Source organism: Hirundo rustica, chromosome 25 (assembly GCF_015227805.2).
Source record: "Hirundo rustica isolate bHirRus1 chromosome 25, bHirRus1.pri.v3, whole genome shotgun sequence".
NCBI classification, from domain to species: domain Eukaryota; kingdom Metazoa; phylum Chordata; class Aves; order Passeriformes; family Hirundinidae; genus Hirundo; species Hirundo rustica.
This window is the reverse complement of record NC_053474.1, coordinates 3,157,396-3,177,628: the sequence shown is the minus strand read 5'-3', so window position 1 is coordinate 3,177,628 and position 20,233 is coordinate 3,157,396. Positions and strand designations below refer to the sequence as shown.

Below are 20,233 nucleotides of genomic sequence, written 5' to 3'. Positions count from 1 at the left end.
GGGCATTCCACAACCCGGGCCAGCGCCTCGCCGCCCTCACAGGGAGGAATTTCCTCCTCATTCCTAACCTATATTCTTCCTGCAGTTCGTGACGGAGGATCTCTCTCTGTTTTCCCTGGAAGCCACTCCAGACACTGCAAAGCGCTGCGAGGTCCTCACGCAGCCCTCCATTGCTTGCTCGCTCCCCCCGCCTCTCCCGGAATGGACGCGCCCAGCGCGCTGCCCCGGGGCGGGGGCGCGCGTGGGCGGACCGTACCACTGTGGCGGCCGTGGGTGTGAGGGGCGGGCCGTACCACGGGGCCGCGGGCGGGAGGGGGGGGCGCGGCCTGTGCGCGAGGAGCCGTGTGGCGGCGCGCGGGCTCTCGGTGTCTCCGGCCGGACCGGGCCCAGCGCAGCCCCAGCCCCGTCACGGGCCCCGCCGCCCGCCCGCGACCCCGCCCGACCCCGCCCGGCCCCCGGCCCGCTCAATGCCCAGGGTGAGGGGGAAACCGGGGGAAAGAGGGCTTCGGGGGAACGGAGGGGACCGCCGGAGGCTGGAGGCGCCGCCCTGGGAGCTGGGAATAAGGGGGGGAATCCCGGGTGTTGCTTGGCCTGTTTGGAGGGGATTCCCTGCTCTGGGGGGGCCGCTCTGGTCTGGAGAGTCTCTTTAGGCCCTTGGAGGGGCTTTTGTGCTCTGGGGGACAGTTTTGGGGTTGCAGAAGGCCGAAGCGCTGGTTTGGGGTGGTCTTGGGGGTCCAGGAGGCTCCCTGTGGGCTGAAGGGCTTGTTTGGAGGGGAATTTGGGGGTCCACGAGGCTCTGGGTGGAGGGGCTGGTTCGTGGAATCTTTCCCGTTCTGGAGGACGCTCCCGGCCTGTGGGGTTTGTTTAGGGGGGACCCTTGGGGGTTTTGAGGGCTCCCTGCGTGCGAGGAGGAGGTTTGGGGGCGGCTCGTCACCCGTGGGGTCCCTCCTGTGCTTTGGGGGTCCCCAGGGGCTGGCTGGGGACACTGGCCCTGACCTGCAGCTTTGGGGGTCCCTTCTCCCTGCAGGGCTGGTTTTGGGGGGGATCCTCCTTCACCCGTGGGATGTGGGGGGCTCAGTGCTCCCCAGGGACTTGTGTGGGTCCCCAAGCCCCCCTTGCACCCCATTTTGGGGGGTTGTTCAGGAAGGGAGGGCATTTCCTGTGGGACTGAAACAGTGCGGGGACAGAGAGGCTGCAGGAGGGGTGGATGTGGGGCTTTGCACCTGGTTTTGGGGGAGCATCTGCAGCGGTGTTTTGAAGGGAGGGACGTTACTGATTCCTGTGTGGATGGGAGGGGGGGGGGACAATTTTGATAAAAGCAGGGGATATTTTTAGGGTGGGAAAGGGAAGCCTCGAGGTGGTCTGTAAAGGTTGGAGGATTTTTTTTTTTGCGTGTGTGTGTGTGTTTAGGGCTGGACAGTGGAGAGGGGAGAATCTGGGGGGTGCCAGTTTCTCGGGCTGGAGGGGGGCAGATGGAGCAGGGAAGGAAGGGTGGCCAGGATGTGGTGGTTTCCCTGGGCTAGGGATGGGGGCAGGGCTGCCGGGGCCGGTTCGTCTGGAAAAAGGGCTGCCCTGTGGGATTTGGGGCTGCAAAAAGGGGGGAGCCGATGAATTCTGGGACAAGCAATGCCTCGGGGGGAAAAAAAAAAAAAAGTCCTGGCGTGGCCCGGGGCGTTGCGAGTGACCTGCGGGAAGGTCTGAGTCAGGGAGGGGCGGATTTCTTGGGAATGTCAGCTCGGGGCGAGCTTTGGGCTTGAGAAGGAGCTGAGCTTTGGGATTTTGGGGCTTTGGAGCACAGGTGAGGCTGTGGGGAAGTGCTGGAAGCGGCTTCCTTCGGACGCATGATGGTTCCTGGGTGTGATTAGTCACGATCTGCATTTTCTCCCGGGGCAGTCTGTGCTCGCTGGTTTCGGGGCAAGGGAGGAGGAGGAGGAAGAAGGGAGAAATTTGGCTTTGAAAAGCTCCTGTATAAATGGAAACTCGCCTCGAAACTCCCCGAACGAACCAGGCAGGGTCTGACTCAGAACTGCAGTTAGGATTTAAAGGAGAGGAAAAAAAGAAAAAAATAAAAAGAGAGAAACCCACCACTAGCAGCAGCCAGAAAACTCTGTCTCCTTATGACTCAACGTGTAGAAATACTTGGATTTAGTCAACTCAGCTGGAGTTAAGGTAGGAGTGTGGATGCACAGCCAGGAATGTGGGTCTTACTCAGGGTCTAGTTGTGATTTTTTTTTTTTTTTTTTATTTTTAAACACCTCATAAATTCAGTGAATGGATTCCAGGCTGAATTCCCTGCGGAGATCCATCCTCCTCTTCCACACTGCAGTGCTCAGGGCAGAGCTGGAGCTGCTTCCCTGGCTCCTGCCCGGACTTTGCCCCTCTCTGGAATTCCGGCTCTGTTACCTGTGGAGCGGGTGATTCATGGAAAGGCTCCAGCAGGGTGATCCACAGCCGGGAAAGGAGCTCGGGAGGAGCAGGGCGAGCAGGGAGCTTCCGGCCAGAGCGCCAGGACGAGGGGGAGCGGCTTCACGCTGGCAGAGAATGGGTTTAGGTGGGATTTTGAGATTTAGATGGGATTCACCTCGTCCCTGTGAGGGTGATGAAGGGCTGGGATGGAATTCCCAGAGAAGCTGTGGCTGCCTCAGCGCTGGAAGCGCCCAAGGCCAGGCTGGAATAACCCGGGATGCTGGGAGACGCCCCCGCCCACCCGAACCATCCCGGGATTCCCAGTGATGTTTGCAGCCCGTGTGTTTTGGGAGGTGAAAGCACACTTTCGGTGGTGTTCCTGCCCTGGCAGAGAGCAGCTCGGTGCCGTTGGTGCCTCTGGATTACTCTGACAGCTGGAGATTTGGAGCAGCTCCCTGTGAACTGTGGAAACCAGCCCCTGTGGCTTGGCGGCTGCTCTTTTCGGGGCAGGTGAGCTGGGAGCGGCCTGGCGCCTCTTAAATGGGAGTTATCAAATCCCTTTAGCGTGCCCGTGCCCCCGCTGTCCCCTCACAGCTCGTTTTGCTGGTTGTGAAGGGCTGAAGGAGCCGGGGATCTCCTCTCTCCTCTCTCAGGAGTACTCGGAGCTTTTTGTTGCCCCTTGTTTCTCTCCGTGCCCTGCTAAGAAGCTCAGCCCTTGGCTCTCAGGCTGAAAACCGAGCTGCGCCCCGGAGAATGGGCTGTGCCCGGGAACAATTGGGACTTTGTGGCCGGGCAGTGACATTTATCAGTCAGCCCCAGGCTCGGCTGTCAGCCCGGCTTTAACTCCTCAGCTCCAGACCGAGGCGTTTTCCCAGCAGAGGTGGATGGAAACTCAAACTAGGGAGATGAGCGAGGTGCAAGTGACTCAACTCTGCAGCTTCTGTGTTCTCCGTGTGATTTTTTTTTCTTTTTTTTTTTTTTTTTTTGAAGTTGCTTTTAAGTCCTGCTTGACTCGTTAATGGGGTTTTGGTGTTGGGTTTGATACTTGGGCTGAAAGCCTGAGAGTGTTTAGGCTGAGCTGTTGATCAGGCAAGGCCTTGTTTTCAAAGCCCAGCTTAGACAACTCAGCCTTCTGATTTTTTTCTTAGGAAAGGCTTATTGATGTCACAAACAAATTTCTGAAAGTGATTTTTGATTTCGCTTGAATGTAATTCCGTGGCTTGAACAGGATCGTAGCTCAATTTTTAATTATTTGGGTTTTTTTTTTCCTTAGCAGAGCCTTTTGCTTTCGACTTCAAACGCTTTCAGCAACTTCGACTTCAAACACTTTTAGCAACTTCCAACTTTTTGGGCAGGGAATGCAAATACCATTCAAACGTGTCCTCCGAAAACTTAAGTGATGGGTGGGGAAGGCGTTTTTTTAAAAATAATCCCAGCGTCAGAACAACATTTTAACAGGGAAGAGCACAGCCCCTGTCGGAATTACCGCCATGTCCAGCTGCTCCAGGCTGATTCTTCCATCCATTCCTGTTTTAGGGATGGCAGCCCGACTTTTCGAGCTTCGCCTCAGGCCTGTCCTCCCCCTGAGCAGGTGACAATTGTCACCATTTCCTGACGTGTCACTTGCCACTCGAGGCTTCTTTTCATGCCAAGGGGTTTTTTTTTTTGTTGTTGTTGTTCCTGCTCGGGCAGATCCGTATCTGCTGCCGCGGCTTTGGTGCGAGAGGAAGCGAGTGAGTCACCGCCAGAGCTTGTCAGCGAACTGGGAGGGACTGGGAGGAAACTGGGAGGGAGCTGGGAGGGAGCTGCAGCCGCCCGCGGGGGTGGACAGGGCGGAACGGTGAAAAATTTTTGGACCTCACCCCTCTGCAGGCACGTGTCGGTCTGAGCAAGCTTCCTTCGGAGAGGCTTTCCGAGGAGTTCGTCCAAAACCGCTTCGTTCCAGGGGTGGTTTTTTTTTCTCCCTGTGCTAGGAGAGGATATTTTAGAAAAGATTTTTATTTTATTTTATTTTTTTTAAGGCTGATTTGTGTTGTAAGTTTTAAGGCTCGTTTCGGTGGTCTCCCGACTTCTCTCACTTGGAAAACCGCATTTTGGCGGCGTGGGGATAGAGAGGGGTCACTCGGTGGGGGATTTTCAGCAGGGGGAAGTAAAACCTGGCAGGGGCAGGGTGGCAGGAAAAGCCAAAATCCCGATGGCAGGATGGAAATTAGCTGGGATTTCACGGGGTTCACGGAAATGCCGGAGATTTTATGGAAGAGGAAAATCCAGCAGCTGGCGGATTCTCCCTTAGAGAGGAACAAAATGATTTGGGATTGCTCAAAGCCTTCCCGAGGATCCCCTGAACTCTGAGTAACAAATTAGCAGGGAGTGCTGTGCATCCTGTGCCCCGGGGCAGTGGAAAGGGGATCCCGGTGACCTTTCCAGGGGGATCCGTGTTTTGCAATCCCTGGAAGCTGCAGCTGTCCTGAGCTGTTCTCCTCTCTCAGCGTTGCTCGGTTTTGGAGGAGCTGGTGGAACTGGGAATTCCTCACGCTGTCATTCCTTGTTTTTCCTTTACCCTGGGCTGGTGTTGGCTCAGTCCAGGGCCTCTGGCTCTGCTGGAATCTCTGATTCAGGGCTCGGTGCCGCAGCAGCCCCTGGAATTGGAGATGGGTGTGCTGGATTTCACTCCCGGCCATCTCCGGGTCCTTCTGAGCCAGGAATTCATTTCCCTGATCCCTCCTGATCAGTTCTTACCTCGGTTCATTTCTGCTGGCTAATGACTGCCCTTTGAGCCTTACTTCTGCCCATTTTGAAAAGAAATTCCTCTCAAATTTCCCTCGGGTCGGATTGCGAGCGAGGGGAGCCCGATCCTGGTGGGATTGTGAAAACTTCCCTAAATCCCTCCCACCTGCCCGGAGAGCATCTGGATCGGTCTGGTAACATCAGGATCAATCTGATAACATCTGGATCGATCAGGCAGCATCTGGATCGATCCGGTAACGTCTGGATCAATCCCCATTCCCTGATAACACCACCCGGAGCTGCCTCCCAGGCACATCCTTGCAGCTCCAGGAATGTTTTTTGTCCTGCTGGGTCTCTGCTTTTCCTCCTCGGATGTTTCTGCTCCCTTTTCCAGCCCAGCCTCGTCATTTCGTTGGTTCCTCTCTATGCCTTATCTCATTCCTCACTAGAAGATCTGGAGGTTAATTGGCGGAAAAACGATTCCTTGTTTGCTGCTGTCCACAGACGCGGTTTCAGTTTATTTTCTCGGGGCTTTGAAGTGCAAATTTACTTGGTAGCACAGGGAGAGAGAATTTTAAAAATATTTACTTGGGAAAATCAGAAGTTGTAGACAGTAAGTTTTAATTTTCTTAATTGGAAACCGTAATTTTTTTTTTTAAAACTTGATATCTCTCAGCAACCCAAACTTTTAAAATTAGCCTGGTGTAGCTACATCGACTCCTTATCCTGCTGGAAATAACTTTCTTTTTTCAGGCTTAAATACAGTGCTTTCCATTTTTAATCACTCCTGAGCTAGGAGCTAATTAAATGCTTCAGGAATATTCCTTTGGGAAGGGGAGCTGGTGTCATTCCTGTTTTTCCAGAGGAGCTGCTGACTCTTTGCCACTCTCAGGACGCGTGTAAATGAGATATTCCACTTGTTAATCGCTTGGTAAATTGTTTGTACAACCTTTTAAAAGAATTCGGGTGAGATTCCCTCTTTGATTTGAGGAGTATCCGAAATAACCCTGATCTGACACAACTTCCAGGGCAAAAACAGCTCTGGATGAGGCTTTTCCAACCAAACCTGGCACCAAGAGGAGAACCTAGGGATGGAGGTTCTCCTTTCTCCTCATTTTGCTGTTATTTATAAAAACCATCTTTACTATCCTTAACTAAAAGTTCTAATTGGGCTTTCACCTCTTAATTTTCTATGGTGGGTGAGGGAATGAGTTGATAAATGCGAGGACTTGAGTCTGACGCGTTCGGAGGGGCCTCTTCCATCAGGGGGATAAAACATCCCGGGGTCGGAGGCGGAAATTTGTATTTCAGTCACTCAGAGCAGGAGCTGCGTGAAGGTCGGCGGAGGTGCTGGAAAACAGCTTTTCCCTCGCCTCTGGCCAGCTAATTAATATCATTTTTGGCACCGCAGAGCTGCGCTTTAAGGGAGTAATTGCAGTTCTTTGGGTGATTTTCGACTCGGTGGCGGCCAGGGAGGTTGATTTCGTGGCGCTTAATTTGCCCGTCGGGAAGCGCGGCTCTCATTAAGCGCCGGGCGGGTTTGGGCTGGGGGTGTGTTTTTCCCTAATTATCCTCGCCCCAGTGTGGCCACCTCGACCTTCCCACTCCACCTGCGGGCTGGCATTTTATCCCTCCGATTTCCAGCTTTTTTTTTTTTTTTTCCCCACCTCACCCCTCCAAAAAAGGATCATCATCAGCGATTCCTCGGTTTTGTTATTTTTTTTTTTAAAGGGCGCTGAAGAACGCCGCGTTGATAATTCGATATTTCAGTCCTGATTTCGGGTGCTTTGGGATAACTCCCTCTTTTCATCCCCCTGAATTTCACGGCTTTGCTCCGTCCTTCGTGTCTGAGATTTTGGATTTTGAATTCTGGCTCTTCAAACCGAGAGCTGTGGCTGCCTTTAAAGCCCGGGTCTGTAAATAGAGATAAGGCTGCGAATAACCCAAAGTTATTACGGTTATAAATGAAATAATTGAGAATAACTAAAAGTTATTGCTGCTAAATGACCATTTGGCCATCACTCCCGGATGGATTTCTGGGGGATATTCCGAGCTGAGTGAAATTTATCTGCTAGCAAGGGCTCAAACACATGAAAAATTGATTATATTGTATTATTTTATTTATTATACTCTTACTTCTGCTCCAGCTGCTGGTTTTGTTCAGAAAATAGAGCCGCAGCAGTGGCTGGTTTTTATGTATTTGGGATTAATCCAAGCAGGTGGGGCTGTGCCCATGACATTTCCAAGTGTGTGCTTGGCTTTGTGCTCTTTTCTGTTACTCCAGGACACCTCTCTGGGGAGGGCAACACAGAATTCCTTGTTCTTGGTGCCTCCAGGAGCAGGAATTAGAACAAAAACCCCCAGAGAATATTCACAATATTTGTGCTCTCAGGACTTGAACTTATTTGGGTTTTTTGTTTTCACCGGCGATCTCAATCCGAGTTTCTCTGGGGGTCTGAGTTTCTCTGACGGGAGCAGAACCCACCAACCCTTTTCCCGCTGTCTCTCCCGATTCCAGGTGTTCTGTTGGAGGATACTTGGCACATTTATGGCGATTCTGAGCGTCAGGGCAGACTTCTGCCAGGCCCAGCACAGCACCCTGGCTGCCAAGTGAGCTCAGGGGGCTCCCCACGTGTGCGTGTGAGTGCCATAAATCCCCCCCCTTTTTTTTTTTTTTTTTTTTTTTTTTTCTTTTTTTTTTTTTTTTTTTTTTAATTTTTTAAACATTTCTGCCTTCAAAACTCCGGGAACTCAGCGGGCTCAGATTTATGGGCTATCTCCTGCCCGTTGGAAGCGGATTCCTGTCACGGACTCTGGCAGAACTCAGCGCCAGGAAAACCAAGCGTGAAGACGACGAAACCCTGCCCTCGCTTCCTTCGCCTCACCAGTGCCTCGATGTAGAACTGCCCAGTGGGAATTTCGGGAGTCTGAAGGATAACACCCCGCCAGGAATTGAGGATTCGGAAGCAAACCTGCTTTTTTTTCTAGGAGCAAAAAATCCCTGAGGAACAAACCCGGCAAAGCAAGCTCTGATCAATCCCAGGCATATTAGTGATTTTTTTTTTTTTTTTGATGTTTTCTGCTGTGAAACGTTTCCAAGGTCATTGATTATTTTTTTTTTCCCCCTTTTATTTTGATTTTTTTTTTCTTTCTTTTTCCTTTTTTTTCCTTTTTTTTTTTTTTATTTTTTGTTTGGCCCCTCACACATTTTCTTTGCCATTATGAACCGTCCAGCCCCCGTGGAAATTACTTACGAGAATCTGCGTTTCCTGATCACTCACAACCCAACCAATGCAACCCTCAGCAAGTTCATTGAGGTAAGGAGTCCAAAAGAAAAATTCCCAAATTCCTCAGAATTCCCTGCCCAGGGATTTGCTGACCAGTCCTTCCTCAGCTCTGCTGCTCTGTTACCTGAAATTTAAGGGGTTTTTTTTGTCTATTTTTCATGTTCTCTTCACAGTATGAAAATCACTGATAATTTTTTTGGTCTGAATTCCTGTATTTCTTGGCTTGGATGAGCTTCACTTTCGGGATACAAACACACACCCCCTTTCCATCAAGGATTTACTCCTTGGGTCCAAAAAAATTCCCAAATTCCTCAGAATTCCTGTGCAGGAATTTGCTGACCAGTCCTTCCTCAGCTCTGGTGCTCTGTTACCTGAAATGTAAAGGGTTTTTTTTGTCATTATTATTCACATTCTCTTTATAGTATGAGAAGAGAATTCACTGTTTTTTAGGTTGTTTTTTTTTTTTTCTGAATTCCTGCATTTCTTGGCTTGGATGAGCTTCACATTTGAGATACAAACACACCCCCCCTTTCCATCAAGGCACCCTTGGACAAGAATAATGGGTTCAAACAGAAAAATGAGAAATTTAGGTTAAAAATAGAGGGAATTCCTCCCTGTGAGGGGCCGGGCTGGAATTCCCAGAGCAGCTGAGGCTGCCCCTGGATCCCTGGAAGTGTCCAAGGCCGGGTTCGTGTCCCTGACCAGAGGAGTGCAACTGGCTGGGCTTTGAGCTCCCTTCCCACCCAAAGCATTCCATCCTTCTGGTGTTCTTATTTTGAACATTTTACGACTCTGGATGTTGTTTTTCCGTAAGTAATGCGCTGTTTTTATTGATTTATTCATCAGCCATTGCTCAGCTGCTGCTCCTCAAGACGCAGCTGAGAGTTGGAGCTGGGCTTTCTCCTCGCTCAGAAAATTAAATGCCGGACACAAACCGAAGTTTTAGTTTACGGGATGAGTTATTGAACTCCCCTGTCCACCAGGGAATTATCAGGGATTTCAGGTGCCAGAAGCGATCCATGGAAGGTGGCCTCTGCTGGGTCACCCTGTCACCGACACCGTGACATCTTCAATACAAAAATTCAAATTTTCTGGGCGAGTGTACAGAGGAGCAGCAGCACAGTGCATTTCACATCCTCGTGCCCTTCAGGCTTCTCTCAGGAGGGTTTTTATCTGCTGTGTGCAGGTTTTTGTCGTTCCAGGGGGATCCTGTCACCTCCAGCTGGTGTCTGAGCGTCCCTTCACGTGGATCTGCTCAGATATCACCGCTCCATTTTCCCCTCGCACCCTTTTATTTCCCCCCTCAATTATGGAGATTTTTTCTCCCTTTTTCAGGACTCTCTCTGCAATAGATACCCCTTCTAAATGTGAGGTGCAATCCAGCCCCGAGCAGCAGAGGAAATTGTGGTTTCTGAACCCTCAGAGTGAGCTGGAGCAGCTTTTGTTTGATCCTCTGATTCTTTATCTGGCACCGAGTGCTACTTATAGTGCATTACCAGGAAGCTGGAGTATGATGGGGTGTGTGTTCTGTTCCTCCCTGCCTCCAAATGTCAACACTGCCTGAAGCAAACAGTCCCAGGCTTCTATTTAAAGAGGAGAAGGAGCTGCATGGAGGATTGAAGCAGCTGTTTTAATTTTACTCTTAGAATTGCAATTTATTTTTCTTTATTCCCCCCTCACCCCCCCCAAGAGATGTTTCTCTTTTGTCCTGTCGTTTGTAACTTTTCCTCAGAAATTTTATCCCTTGTTCTTTCCTTGGGCAGTGCCCTGAAACTGTGGGAATTGCTGGGTTTTGCAGCTGATTGAAAAAAGATTTATCATTCATCAGTGCCTCAGGTGTTTTCCTCTCTCTTCAAGGAGCTGAAGAAGTACGGGGTGACAACCTTGGTGCGAGTTTGTGATGCCACTTATGATCAAGCTCCAATCGAGAAAGAAGGAATCCAAGTTCTAGTGAGTTGCCTTGAAAAACTGGCTAAAAAATGTGAATTTTCATGCCTAGAAAATTCACGGGGATCTCTTCCTGCTTGGGGCTGGCCCAGCTTGGCCAAGAGTAAATGAGCACCAGGTGGCTTTGAGAAACTCGCTGGGCTTTCGTGTGTTTTTGGGTTTGTTGGGATCTTTTGTTCGCTTTTTAGTGGTTATTTTTGGTTTTATCTGGTGCTCAGCCTTGATGGTTGAACCTGGTTTGCTCCTTGTTCTCTGGCCACGTTGGGTTTGGTGGTGTTTTTTTGGCTTTGCTGTTGTTTTTCTCAGGATGTGGATAAAATTCCCTTTCCTTGCTCTTCCGGACAGTGCCACTTTGGAGCCTGTAGGTGACACATTGATACAAACTTCTGTGGAATAGCCGTGGCAGGAGAGAATCCTGGAATGTTTTGGGGCTGGAATGAACCTTAAAGCTCATCCATGGGCAGGGAAACTTCCCACTATCCCACATTGCTCCAGCCTGGCCTTGGACACTCCTGGGGCAGCCACAGCTTCTCTGGGAAATCCTTCCCCACCCTCAGGGGGAAGAATTCCTCCCAAAAAATCCCGTCAAACCCTGCCCTCCTGACCTCTGAGTGGAGCAGGTGGAACTCCTGCTCACGGCTGCCCTTGTGCAATGCTGTCCCACTCTTTGGGCGGCGCTTTTTTAGGAGGTGTGTGCTCACCCCGAGCTTCCAGGAGGTGTTTTTCCAGGCAATGCTTGGGGATTATCAGAGTGTGCCTGATACAATCAGTTTATTTTGCTGGCAGTGAGTAACCACCCCGGTGTTGAGAGGGCAGAAAGCTGCGCCTCAAACTTCCTGCAGCTCTCGTTTTGCTTTTCGTGGCTCGGCCACAGGAAAACTCCCGCAGTTTGCCATGAGGAGGGGGAAAAAAAAATTAAAAAAGCATCCTGGCATATCAGTGAAAATTCCACGTCCAGGTCTGTCACCGAGACACACAAAGCAGTCACACAAGAGATTTTCGCAGAGGTTCCTCTGATCCAGCTCCCAGCTGAAAGAGCGGAGAGAAGAGAGCCCCTTTGTTTATTTTTACTTTTTATACATTTGTGGGTCCAGCAGAAGATTGGCTTTTTGGGGTTTCCACCCCTCAGCCTCAGTGGCCAGACCAATTGTCAGTTACCATTGTTTTCAGGTTAGAAATACGCAAACAAAAGACAGAGAATGAAAAACAAAATATTTGTTTATATTACATCTGTGGGAAAGGGTAGAAAACTGCTCTAATATTCTACAGTAACTAAAAGATCTGACTCCATTTATGAAAATCAAAAGGCTAATAAAGAAACTCAGCAAAACCAGGGTAACACAGGTCAGTCAGGTTTCTTGGCTTGCAGCCCTGCAGAGCTTTTATTCCAGTTCCAGGCAGCCACGTGGGCCTTGGTGGTGTTGGAAAAGTCCCTCCTTGCCGGGCTGCCCTCTGGAATTGCGTTTTTCCTCCTTCCGGAGCTGTCTGGGATTTGGACACGCGGCTGGTTTTTGGACACGCTTCTCCCTGGGACTCTCCTCGTGCTGCCAGAGGCTGGAAGGATTAAATTTGTGCTGTGGAATCCCTCCGAGCCCTGAGTTAAGCTGGGGCTTGGCAGAGAATTCCTGTGCCAGGAGGGAGATTCTTCCCAGGGCAGCTCTGTCAGCTGGGATGGAATTCCCAGCTGGGATGGAATTCCCACCTTTTCCAGGCCCTGGGGCAGTGCTCTGGAGCTCGAGTTTCTAAAATAATTCAGCCTTTTTGTTCTCAGGAAGCTTTAAAACCTCAATTTTGAACCGAAAGCTGCTCTTGGAGGAAGCTTTGCTGAAAAAAATAAAACAAAACTGGAAATGGGGTTTCCTGCAGCTCTGCCCTGGTGTGAAGCCTCCCGCTTTGAGCAGAATCTCCTGTTTGAGGACATTTCCCTCAGCTTAAAAAACCTCAGGATACTGCTCCAGGGGGGAGATAAATCCATCTCCTCTTCCCCACGAATTCCTGCCTTTTTTTTTTTTTTTTTTTTCCCCAGGCAGAGTCTCTGAAATGGGATTGAGTTACCCCTGGCTGAGAAAATAACACCTCGCTATTTAAAGCTAATATTTGCCTGTTAAAAAAAAAAATTAAAAAAAATTCAAGCTTAAAAACACAGCCTGGGGGAAGATCAGTGCCTCTTTTAGCACTATTTAATGTCTATTTTAGCGCCGCTGAGGTCAAAAACGTGGTGAAACCGCTGAAAATGGGAATTTTTGGCAAACCTGGGAGCGGGCCATGGGTAGAACAGCTCTAGAGCTTTTTTGCAGATGGCAGAGTGAGAAAATAGGGAATGAGCTGTTCCCTGGGTGCTGGGCTACTCTTCCCTGCACGTGTTTGTCAGCAGGGGTGGGATCCAGGAGCACGGATTTAATTCCTGGGGGCTGCTGCAGTTCAGGGCTCAGGACACAAACGGGACGTCAGGAAAACCGGGAGGGATTTTTTTGGTTTTCTGGTTTCTGAGAGGAATTTTTGGCAGCCCCAGGAGCTGTGGTGGCTTTGTTCATCTTCAGGATCCGAGGGATCTTTCCTCGTTCTCCTTCTCTCGCTCCTTGATTTATTGGATCAGATGTTTTTTTGCCCTCTGTGCCCCCCAGGAGCCTCCAGCAGAACGCCCTGGGCAGGTGGAAATGCCCCTTTTGGAGGTGGGGATTCCTTGCTGTGGGATTCCAGGATGGAAGTGGGAGCTGTGGGCTCTCCCTGCACAGATCCAAGCAGCTCTGGAAGTTCCTAATTCGGGTGGTTTTGAAGAAAAAGTTCTTTATCACCTCCAAATTCTGTCACTTCTCCGCCAATCCCGGAGCTGGGACGGATCTGGAGCTGTTGTGCTATTCCAAAAAAAAAAAAGGGAAAAGAGGATAAATCCCTTTCCTTTCTTCTCCTGCTTTGTGCAATCCTGGTCATTAATCACTGCTTTCATTCATTGTGCAGCTCCAGGTTTGCTTTTCTCTCCTGGAGGTGACAGAACTCAGAACGAGGGAAAAAAAAAAAAGAAATCCTGCAAAACTTTGCTACAATTCCTTCCCTGATGCCAGAATTATTCTTGTTCCCGTGTTTTATCAGTGCTGGGGTTGGTTCAGGCCAGCCCAGGAGTTGTGTGGATACGAAGGAAAAGCTTTAATTTCAATTAAACACAGAAATCCTCTTTCAAAAGCAGCATCCTGCGGTCTGTACCTCTCTTCCTGGGGCAGGGGGTGCCACAGACCTGAAATAACCCAGCCAGCACTGTGGGATCGAGTGGAAAATCCCATAAAAAACCTTTTATTAGCAAGAACAAATTTTGATTCGTGATCTTATTCCTGTGGCCTTCGACTTCGCTGCGTTGTCCCAGATATTTTTAATTTTCCAAGTACTTTAACAAAAGGACTTCTCTGCGCTCTGCAGGCTCGGGGAGTTAATCCCGTATAAAATGATTTCAGTATTTCGGGGGGCGTTTTGGAGCTCTCACGCTCGGCTCCCACCTCGCAGCACGTTTCTGAGCTGTGTTTGCTCTTCAGCAAGCGTTGGAGCGCGTCTCAGAACGGGAGCTCCGGTGGTTTTCAGCTGTTCCTGTGCGCCCTTCTCAGGTTTCAGGGGATATTATTTCATCAGAACCTATTCTGAAGTGCTCCAGGAAAAGGGGTTTTTTGTGCCTGATGAGGGGAGAGGGCTCTTTTTAAAGCAATTCCCTTCCATTTTCCGAGTTTGTGGAATAATCCAGGACTCTGCCGTGAGTTTTGCTGTTGAAATACATCGCAATCATCTAAAGAAAAGTGCTGAATAACTACGAAATGCTGGGTTTTTTCCCCCTTCATATCCTTTCTCCAGCACTCCTCGCATCCAAGAAAATTATAAATTGTGGGATGTTTTGCTTGGGCCTGAAAGAAAAGCTGTGGAACACAAATTCCAGGAGAGCTGCGTGTCCTCAGGAAAAATGGGAAGCTGCTTTTGGATCAGTTTGATTATTGATATTAAATTTGGGCTGGATTTAATGGTGGCCACCCCTTCAACAGCAAAAAAAGCGACTTTTTGCCATTATTTTCTCACCTTTCAGCTCATGAAAGTGGTTTTTTTTTTAATTAAAACCACCCAGGTGGTTGGTAACTCCCTGAATTCCTGGCAGCTGGAGGAACTGGAGTTGGGATTGGGAATTTTTAGGAGCAGCTTCTCCTCTCCTCAGAGCCCGGAGCACAAACGTGATTTCCGAAGGATGCCCCAAGCACCAGCAGAGCTCTGCTGAGTTCTCCCCTCTCCCGCGTTTATTTGAAAACACCTATTGACTTTTCACATCTCACTTTTTAATAAAACGGCATTTAAAACATAAATAAATCCTTTATTGCTGAGGAGTTCGCTGCAAACCTCAATTAAATGCTCGTTAAACATTTAACGTTGCCTTATATCGACTGCGCCACCAGAAAAAAAAAACCCAAAACAACCCAGAAACGTGTTTATTTTGCTATTTTTTTTTAAACCCAATCCAGCTTTTTCTCTAACTTGGAGGTTTGATGGAATATTTTTTAGGAGCAGCTTCTCCTAAATTTTTAGGAGCAGCTTCTCCTCTCCTCAGAGCCCGGAGCACAAACGTGATTTCCGAAGGATGCCCCAAGCACCAGCAGAGCTCTGCTGAGTTCTCCCCTCTCCCCCGTTGATTTGAAAACGCCTATTGATTTCTCACATCTCACTTTTTAATAAAATAACATTTAAAAAATAAATAAATCTTTTATTGCTGAGGAGTTCGCTGCAAACCTCAATTAAATGCTCGTTAAACATTTAACGTTGCCTTATATCGACCGTGCCACCAGAAAAAAAACCCCAGAAACGTGTTTATTTTGCTATTTTTTTTTTAAACCCAATCCAGCTTTTTCTCTAACTTGGAGGTTTGATGGAATATTTTTTAGGAGCAGCTTCTCCTAAATTTTTAGGAGCAGCTTCTCCTCCTCAGAGCCCGGAGCACAAACGTGATTTCCGAAGGATGCCCCAAGCACCAGCAGAGCTCTGCTGAGTTCTCCCCTCTCCCGCGTTGATTTGAAAACACCTATTGATTTCTCACATCTCACTTTTTAATAAAATAACATTTAAAAAATAAATAAATCCTTTATTGCTGAGGAGTCCGCTGCAAACCTCAATTAAATGCTCGTTAAACGTTTAACGTTGCCTTACATCGACTGCGCCACCAGAAAAAAAACAAACCCCAAAACAACCCAGAAACGTGTTTATTTTGCTATTTTTTTTTTTTAAACCCAATCCAGCTTTTTCTCTAACTTGGAGGTTTGATGGAATATTTTATATTAATTATTATTAATTAATTATTATTAATTAATATCCCCGCTCAGGACTGGCCGTTCGATGACGGAGCGCCGCCCCCCAGTCAGATCGTGGAGGACTGGCTCAACCTCCTAAAAACCAAATTTCGGGAGGAGCCGGGATGCTGCGTGGCTGTTCACTGCGTGGCAGGCTTGGGGAGGTCAGTGCCCCGCTCTGCGGGCTCCAAATTGTGGGAAAATGTCATTTATTGGCCCGGGAAGGTGTCGAACAAACCGCGACTCCTCGAGTTTCTCCTCGGCGATTTAAAGCGACGCGCTCAAATTCGTGTCGTGAAAGCGACTTAAAAATAGGGAGAGGTTTTATAAGGGATCAAAAGCCTTGGGGAGGTGGCTGTGAGTTCATTAATTTATTAGTGTTGTGAATTAATTCATTTTAAAGAAGTGTTGTGAATTAATTCATTTTTAAAAAGTGTCGTGAATTCATTTTAAAAAGTGTCGTGAATTCATTTAAAAAAGTGTCGTGAATTCACTAATTTATAAAAGTGTCGTGAATTCAGCAATTTTATAAACAGTATTGTGAATTCACTAATTTATTAGTGTTGTGAGTTAATTCATTTTAAAAAGTGTCGTGAATTCACTAATTTATAGAAGTATTGTGAATTAATTCATTTTAAAAAGTGTCGTGATTTCACTAATTTATAAAAGTGTCGTGAATTAATTTTAAAGTGTCGTGAATTCATTTTAAAAAGTGTCATGAATTCACTAATTTATAGAAGTGTTGCGAATTAATTTATAAAAGCATTGTGAATTAATTCGTTTAAAAAAGTGTCGTGAATTCATTTTAAAAAGTGTCTTGAATTCATTTATAAAAGTGTCGTGAATTCACTAATTTATAAAAGTGTTGTGAATTCACTAATTTATAAAAGTGTCGTGAATTCACTAATTTATTAGTATTGTGAATTCATTCATTTTAAAAAAGGGTCATGAATTCACTAATTTATAAAAGTATTGTGAATTAATTCATTTTTAAAAAAGTGTCGTGAATCCATTCATTTAAAAGCATTTGTTCTAAAACAATAAACCCTTCTCTGCTCCTTTACACACACATAAAACTTCTTTTTAACAGTTTTTTTTTTAAATTTCCTTCTGTTTTTTCACTATCTGTGGAATTTTTTTTTAAAAAAAAAGCTATTTAGGAGCAGTGCTTTAATTCCTTTTCTTCCTCTCAAGTTTGGAGTTTCTCCCTCACAACTTCCAGCTTTGGGGAAGAACCATTCCCAAAAATAGAAAAGAGGGAGCTGATTTGTTTTATTCTGTGTTTTATTCTATATCCCATATTTTATTCTGTATTTTAGTCTATATTCTGTATTTTATTCTATATTTTATTCTATATTTATTCTGCGGTTATATTCTGTATTTATGTTTTGTACTTTATTCTGTGTTTTATATTTCATTCTAATTTTTTTTTTAATATATTCTGTATTTTATTCTGTATTTGTTTTATTCCGTTCTACTCCAGTGACCTTTGGAGTTGCAAATTCACACTTGGAGAGTGGATAATTGTATTTATGCAGGTGCAGGGTGATGGTGGGAGTTATTCCTCCTGAATTTTCTTGTTTTAGCCACAGGAATTGTCCAATTCCTGGCACCTCTTTAATCCCATTTTACTCCACCCTTACAGGTGCCTGTTGCACTGCGGGGTGGAGGAAAAAAAAAATCAATGTATTCTGGGATTCCTGCTTGTTAAAACCCCATTTTTTTAATCCTTAACTCACTTCTGAAACGAAGATCCCAAAGCAGAAAATTCTACTTATTCCCTGTTCCTTTACAGAACCAGTTAAAAAAGAAAAAAATATAAATATCTGTAAAGCCATAGCTCTGCTTCTACACAGCTCAATCCATGCTCCGAAGCATTCAGGAGTTGTTAAAAAGCAGAAAATTAGCTTAAAGTGAGATAAAACCCCAGAATTATTATCATACCCCAAGCACTAAAGAGCTCCTATTGATTTTTAGTTCCTTCAGGAGCAGAATCCCTTCCAGAAAAAAAAAAATTCATTTTACATCGAGCAAAACACCTTTCTGCAGGAAATGCTGAAAAGGAATAAAAAAGAAAAAAAAAATAAGAATAAAAAAACCAACCCTCCAGCTGCTTGTTTGGGAGAGGAATTTGATGAATTTTGAAGGATTCCATTTATTATCTCTGTGAATCTTCCTCAAATATTGATTTTTTTTCCCTTTTTTCCCTGCAGGGCTCCGGTTCTGGTGGCGCTTGCTCTCATTGAGTGCGGGATGAAGTACGAGGACGCAGTTCAGTTCATAAGGCAGTAAGTGAAAATCCACTTTTTTCTTTGGTGTTTTTTTTTTTTGGGGGGGAGTTTTATCTTAAAATAAATAATAACCTCGTTAAAAGCGGGGTTTAAACGTGAAGGAAAAGCTCAGGGTTAACACTTTAAGATCTAGGTTTAAATGGGAATAAAAAGCTCAAAAATTTGGATTTTTCTCAGGTAAAAGTGTCAAGGACGGGACTGTAAAAATTGATTTTTATTAGAGAGGATTAACAGGTGATCTCTCACTTTCTCTTTAAGATCTAGGTTTAAATGGGAATAAAAAGCTCAAAAATTTGGATTTTTCTCAGGTAAAAGTGTCAAGGATAGGACTATAAAAATTGATTTTTATTAGAGAGGATTAACAGGTGATCCCTCACTTTTTCTATAAAATCTGGGTTTAAATGTGAATAAAAAGCTCAAAAATGTGGGTTTTTCTCAGGTAAAAGTGTCAAGGACGGGGTTATAAAAATTGATTCTGATTAGAGAGGATTAACAGGTGATCTCTCACTTTTTCTTTAAAAACTGGGTTTAAATGTGTATAAAAAGCTCAAAAATTTTGATTTTTCTCAGGTAAAAGTGTCAAGGATGGGATTATAAAAATTGATTTTGATTAGAGAGGATTAACAGGTGATCTCTCACTTTCTCTTTAAAACCTGGGCTTAAATGTGAATAAAAAGCTCAAAATTTTGGATTTTTCCCAGGTAAAAGTGTCAAGGACGGGACTGTAAAAATTGCTGCTGATTAATGAGGATTAACAGGTGATCTCTCTCCTTAAAATCTGGCTTTAAATATAAAATAAATCCTCAAATATTCTGATTTTTTTTTTTTAATGAGGTAAAGGTGTCAAGGCCCAGGCTGCAAAAATTACTTTTTGATTTTTTATTGAAAGATAAAATTAAATCCTTCTGAGGCTGAGCCAACAAACGGAGGAATTTTGGGGGAAGCTCAGAAATCTTGGGAATAATAAAATTCAACTCCAACACCCCTGGGAATGAAGAAGCTCAGCAGGTGAAATTTGTGTGCAGGGAGCTTTTTGTGGCTTCGCAGGCAACAGATTTTATTTTTTTTAAAAAAAAAAAAAAATTCCTTTTTTTATTTTTCTTTTCTTTTCGTGGGCCCTTCTTTTATCTCTTAGTCTCTTTTCAGCAGCACCCGGGGAAGGGAGACCTTGACGTTGTTCTTTCGTTGTTCCGAGGCATGGGAAGAAAATCTCCCGCTCCACAAATAATAATAATAATAAAAAAAAAAAGTAAAAATTAAATTAAGTTTAAAAAAAAAAAAAAATAAAAAGAAAAAAACCCCCTGGAATTTGACCTGAATATTCCGGTGAAATACACAAAAATCTGCTTTTTAACCCTAAAAAACCTCATTAAAACGACAATTAATCTGCCCGAAATGAGCGAAACGCTGCTTTTTTTTATTGATCTCCACCTTCCTTGTTGTTTTTTTTTCCTTTTTATTTTTTAGGAAAAGGAGGGGAGCTTTCAATTCCAAACAGCTGCTTTACCTGGAGAAATACCGGCCCAAGATGAGATTACGCTTCAAAGATGCCAACGGTCACTGCTGTGTTCAATAAATAAATAAACACCAAAAAAAAACCCAGAAATGATCTCAAAAAAGGAAGGCAGAAGTGAGCTGGGCTCTTGGACTCTTTGGCACCTGGAAATGTGAATCTGGAATCAAAAAAAAAGAAAAAAAAACCACCCCAACCAAACAAAAAGTCTTCAAATTAATGGAGTTAGCGTTCCTCGACCTCTGTCCTTTAAAATAAAATTAAAAAATAAAAAGGGGTGATGATGATTGAAAGGAAAAAAAAAAAAACCCCAACCCCAAATTAAAAAATAAATAATAATAATAATAAAAACCAATTAAGAGAAACATTTCAGTGAAGGATTGTTTTCTCCTTAAGCTGCGAACCTGCAAGGAGAAAAGCAGTTTTCTGAACCAATTCTGTATTTTTAACTTTTTAAGAAAAGAAATAAAGTCAACTTTTATGTCTAAGGAAAAAGCGGAAAGGATTTTCTCGAGGTGAGGAGAACACCCCTGGCCAGGGATGTGAATTCCTCAGGTGCGAATTCCTTTTTCAACTCTTTTAAAAAAAAAATGAATTTTTTGTTGTTTTTGAGCTGGCTGGGAACAGCCTGCCAGCCTTAAACCCTTTTTTTGGGCGCATCCCGGGGATTTTGGGGGATGTTTTCCGTGGAATTCTGACTCCTGGGGGGTTGGGACAGGAACCTCACCGCCTGAACCCTCTAAATCTGGTTTTTTG

At 45.7% G+C, this 20,233-nt stretch overlaps 1 protein-coding gene across 1 annotated transcript; it reads left to right on the top strand.

The window, feature by feature from the left end:
- The first annotated feature begins 422 nt into the window (after positions 1-422).
- PTP4A2 (protein tyrosine phosphatase 4A2) lies at positions 423-19,727 on the top strand. Its single transcript, XM_040086352.2, has 7 exons — positions 423-476; positions 7,652-7,773; positions 7,889-8,450; positions 10,278-10,370; positions 15,707-15,837; positions 17,887-17,961; positions 19,432-19,727. The coding sequence occupies exons 3-7, from the start codon at positions 8,355-8,357 to the stop codon at positions 19,538-19,540; spliced, it is 504 nt and encodes a 167-aa protein (XP_039942286.1). The 5' UTR covers positions 423-476; positions 7,652-7,773; positions 7,889-8,354; the 3' UTR covers positions 19,541-19,727.
- Positions 19,728-20,233: the final 506 nt, after the last annotated feature.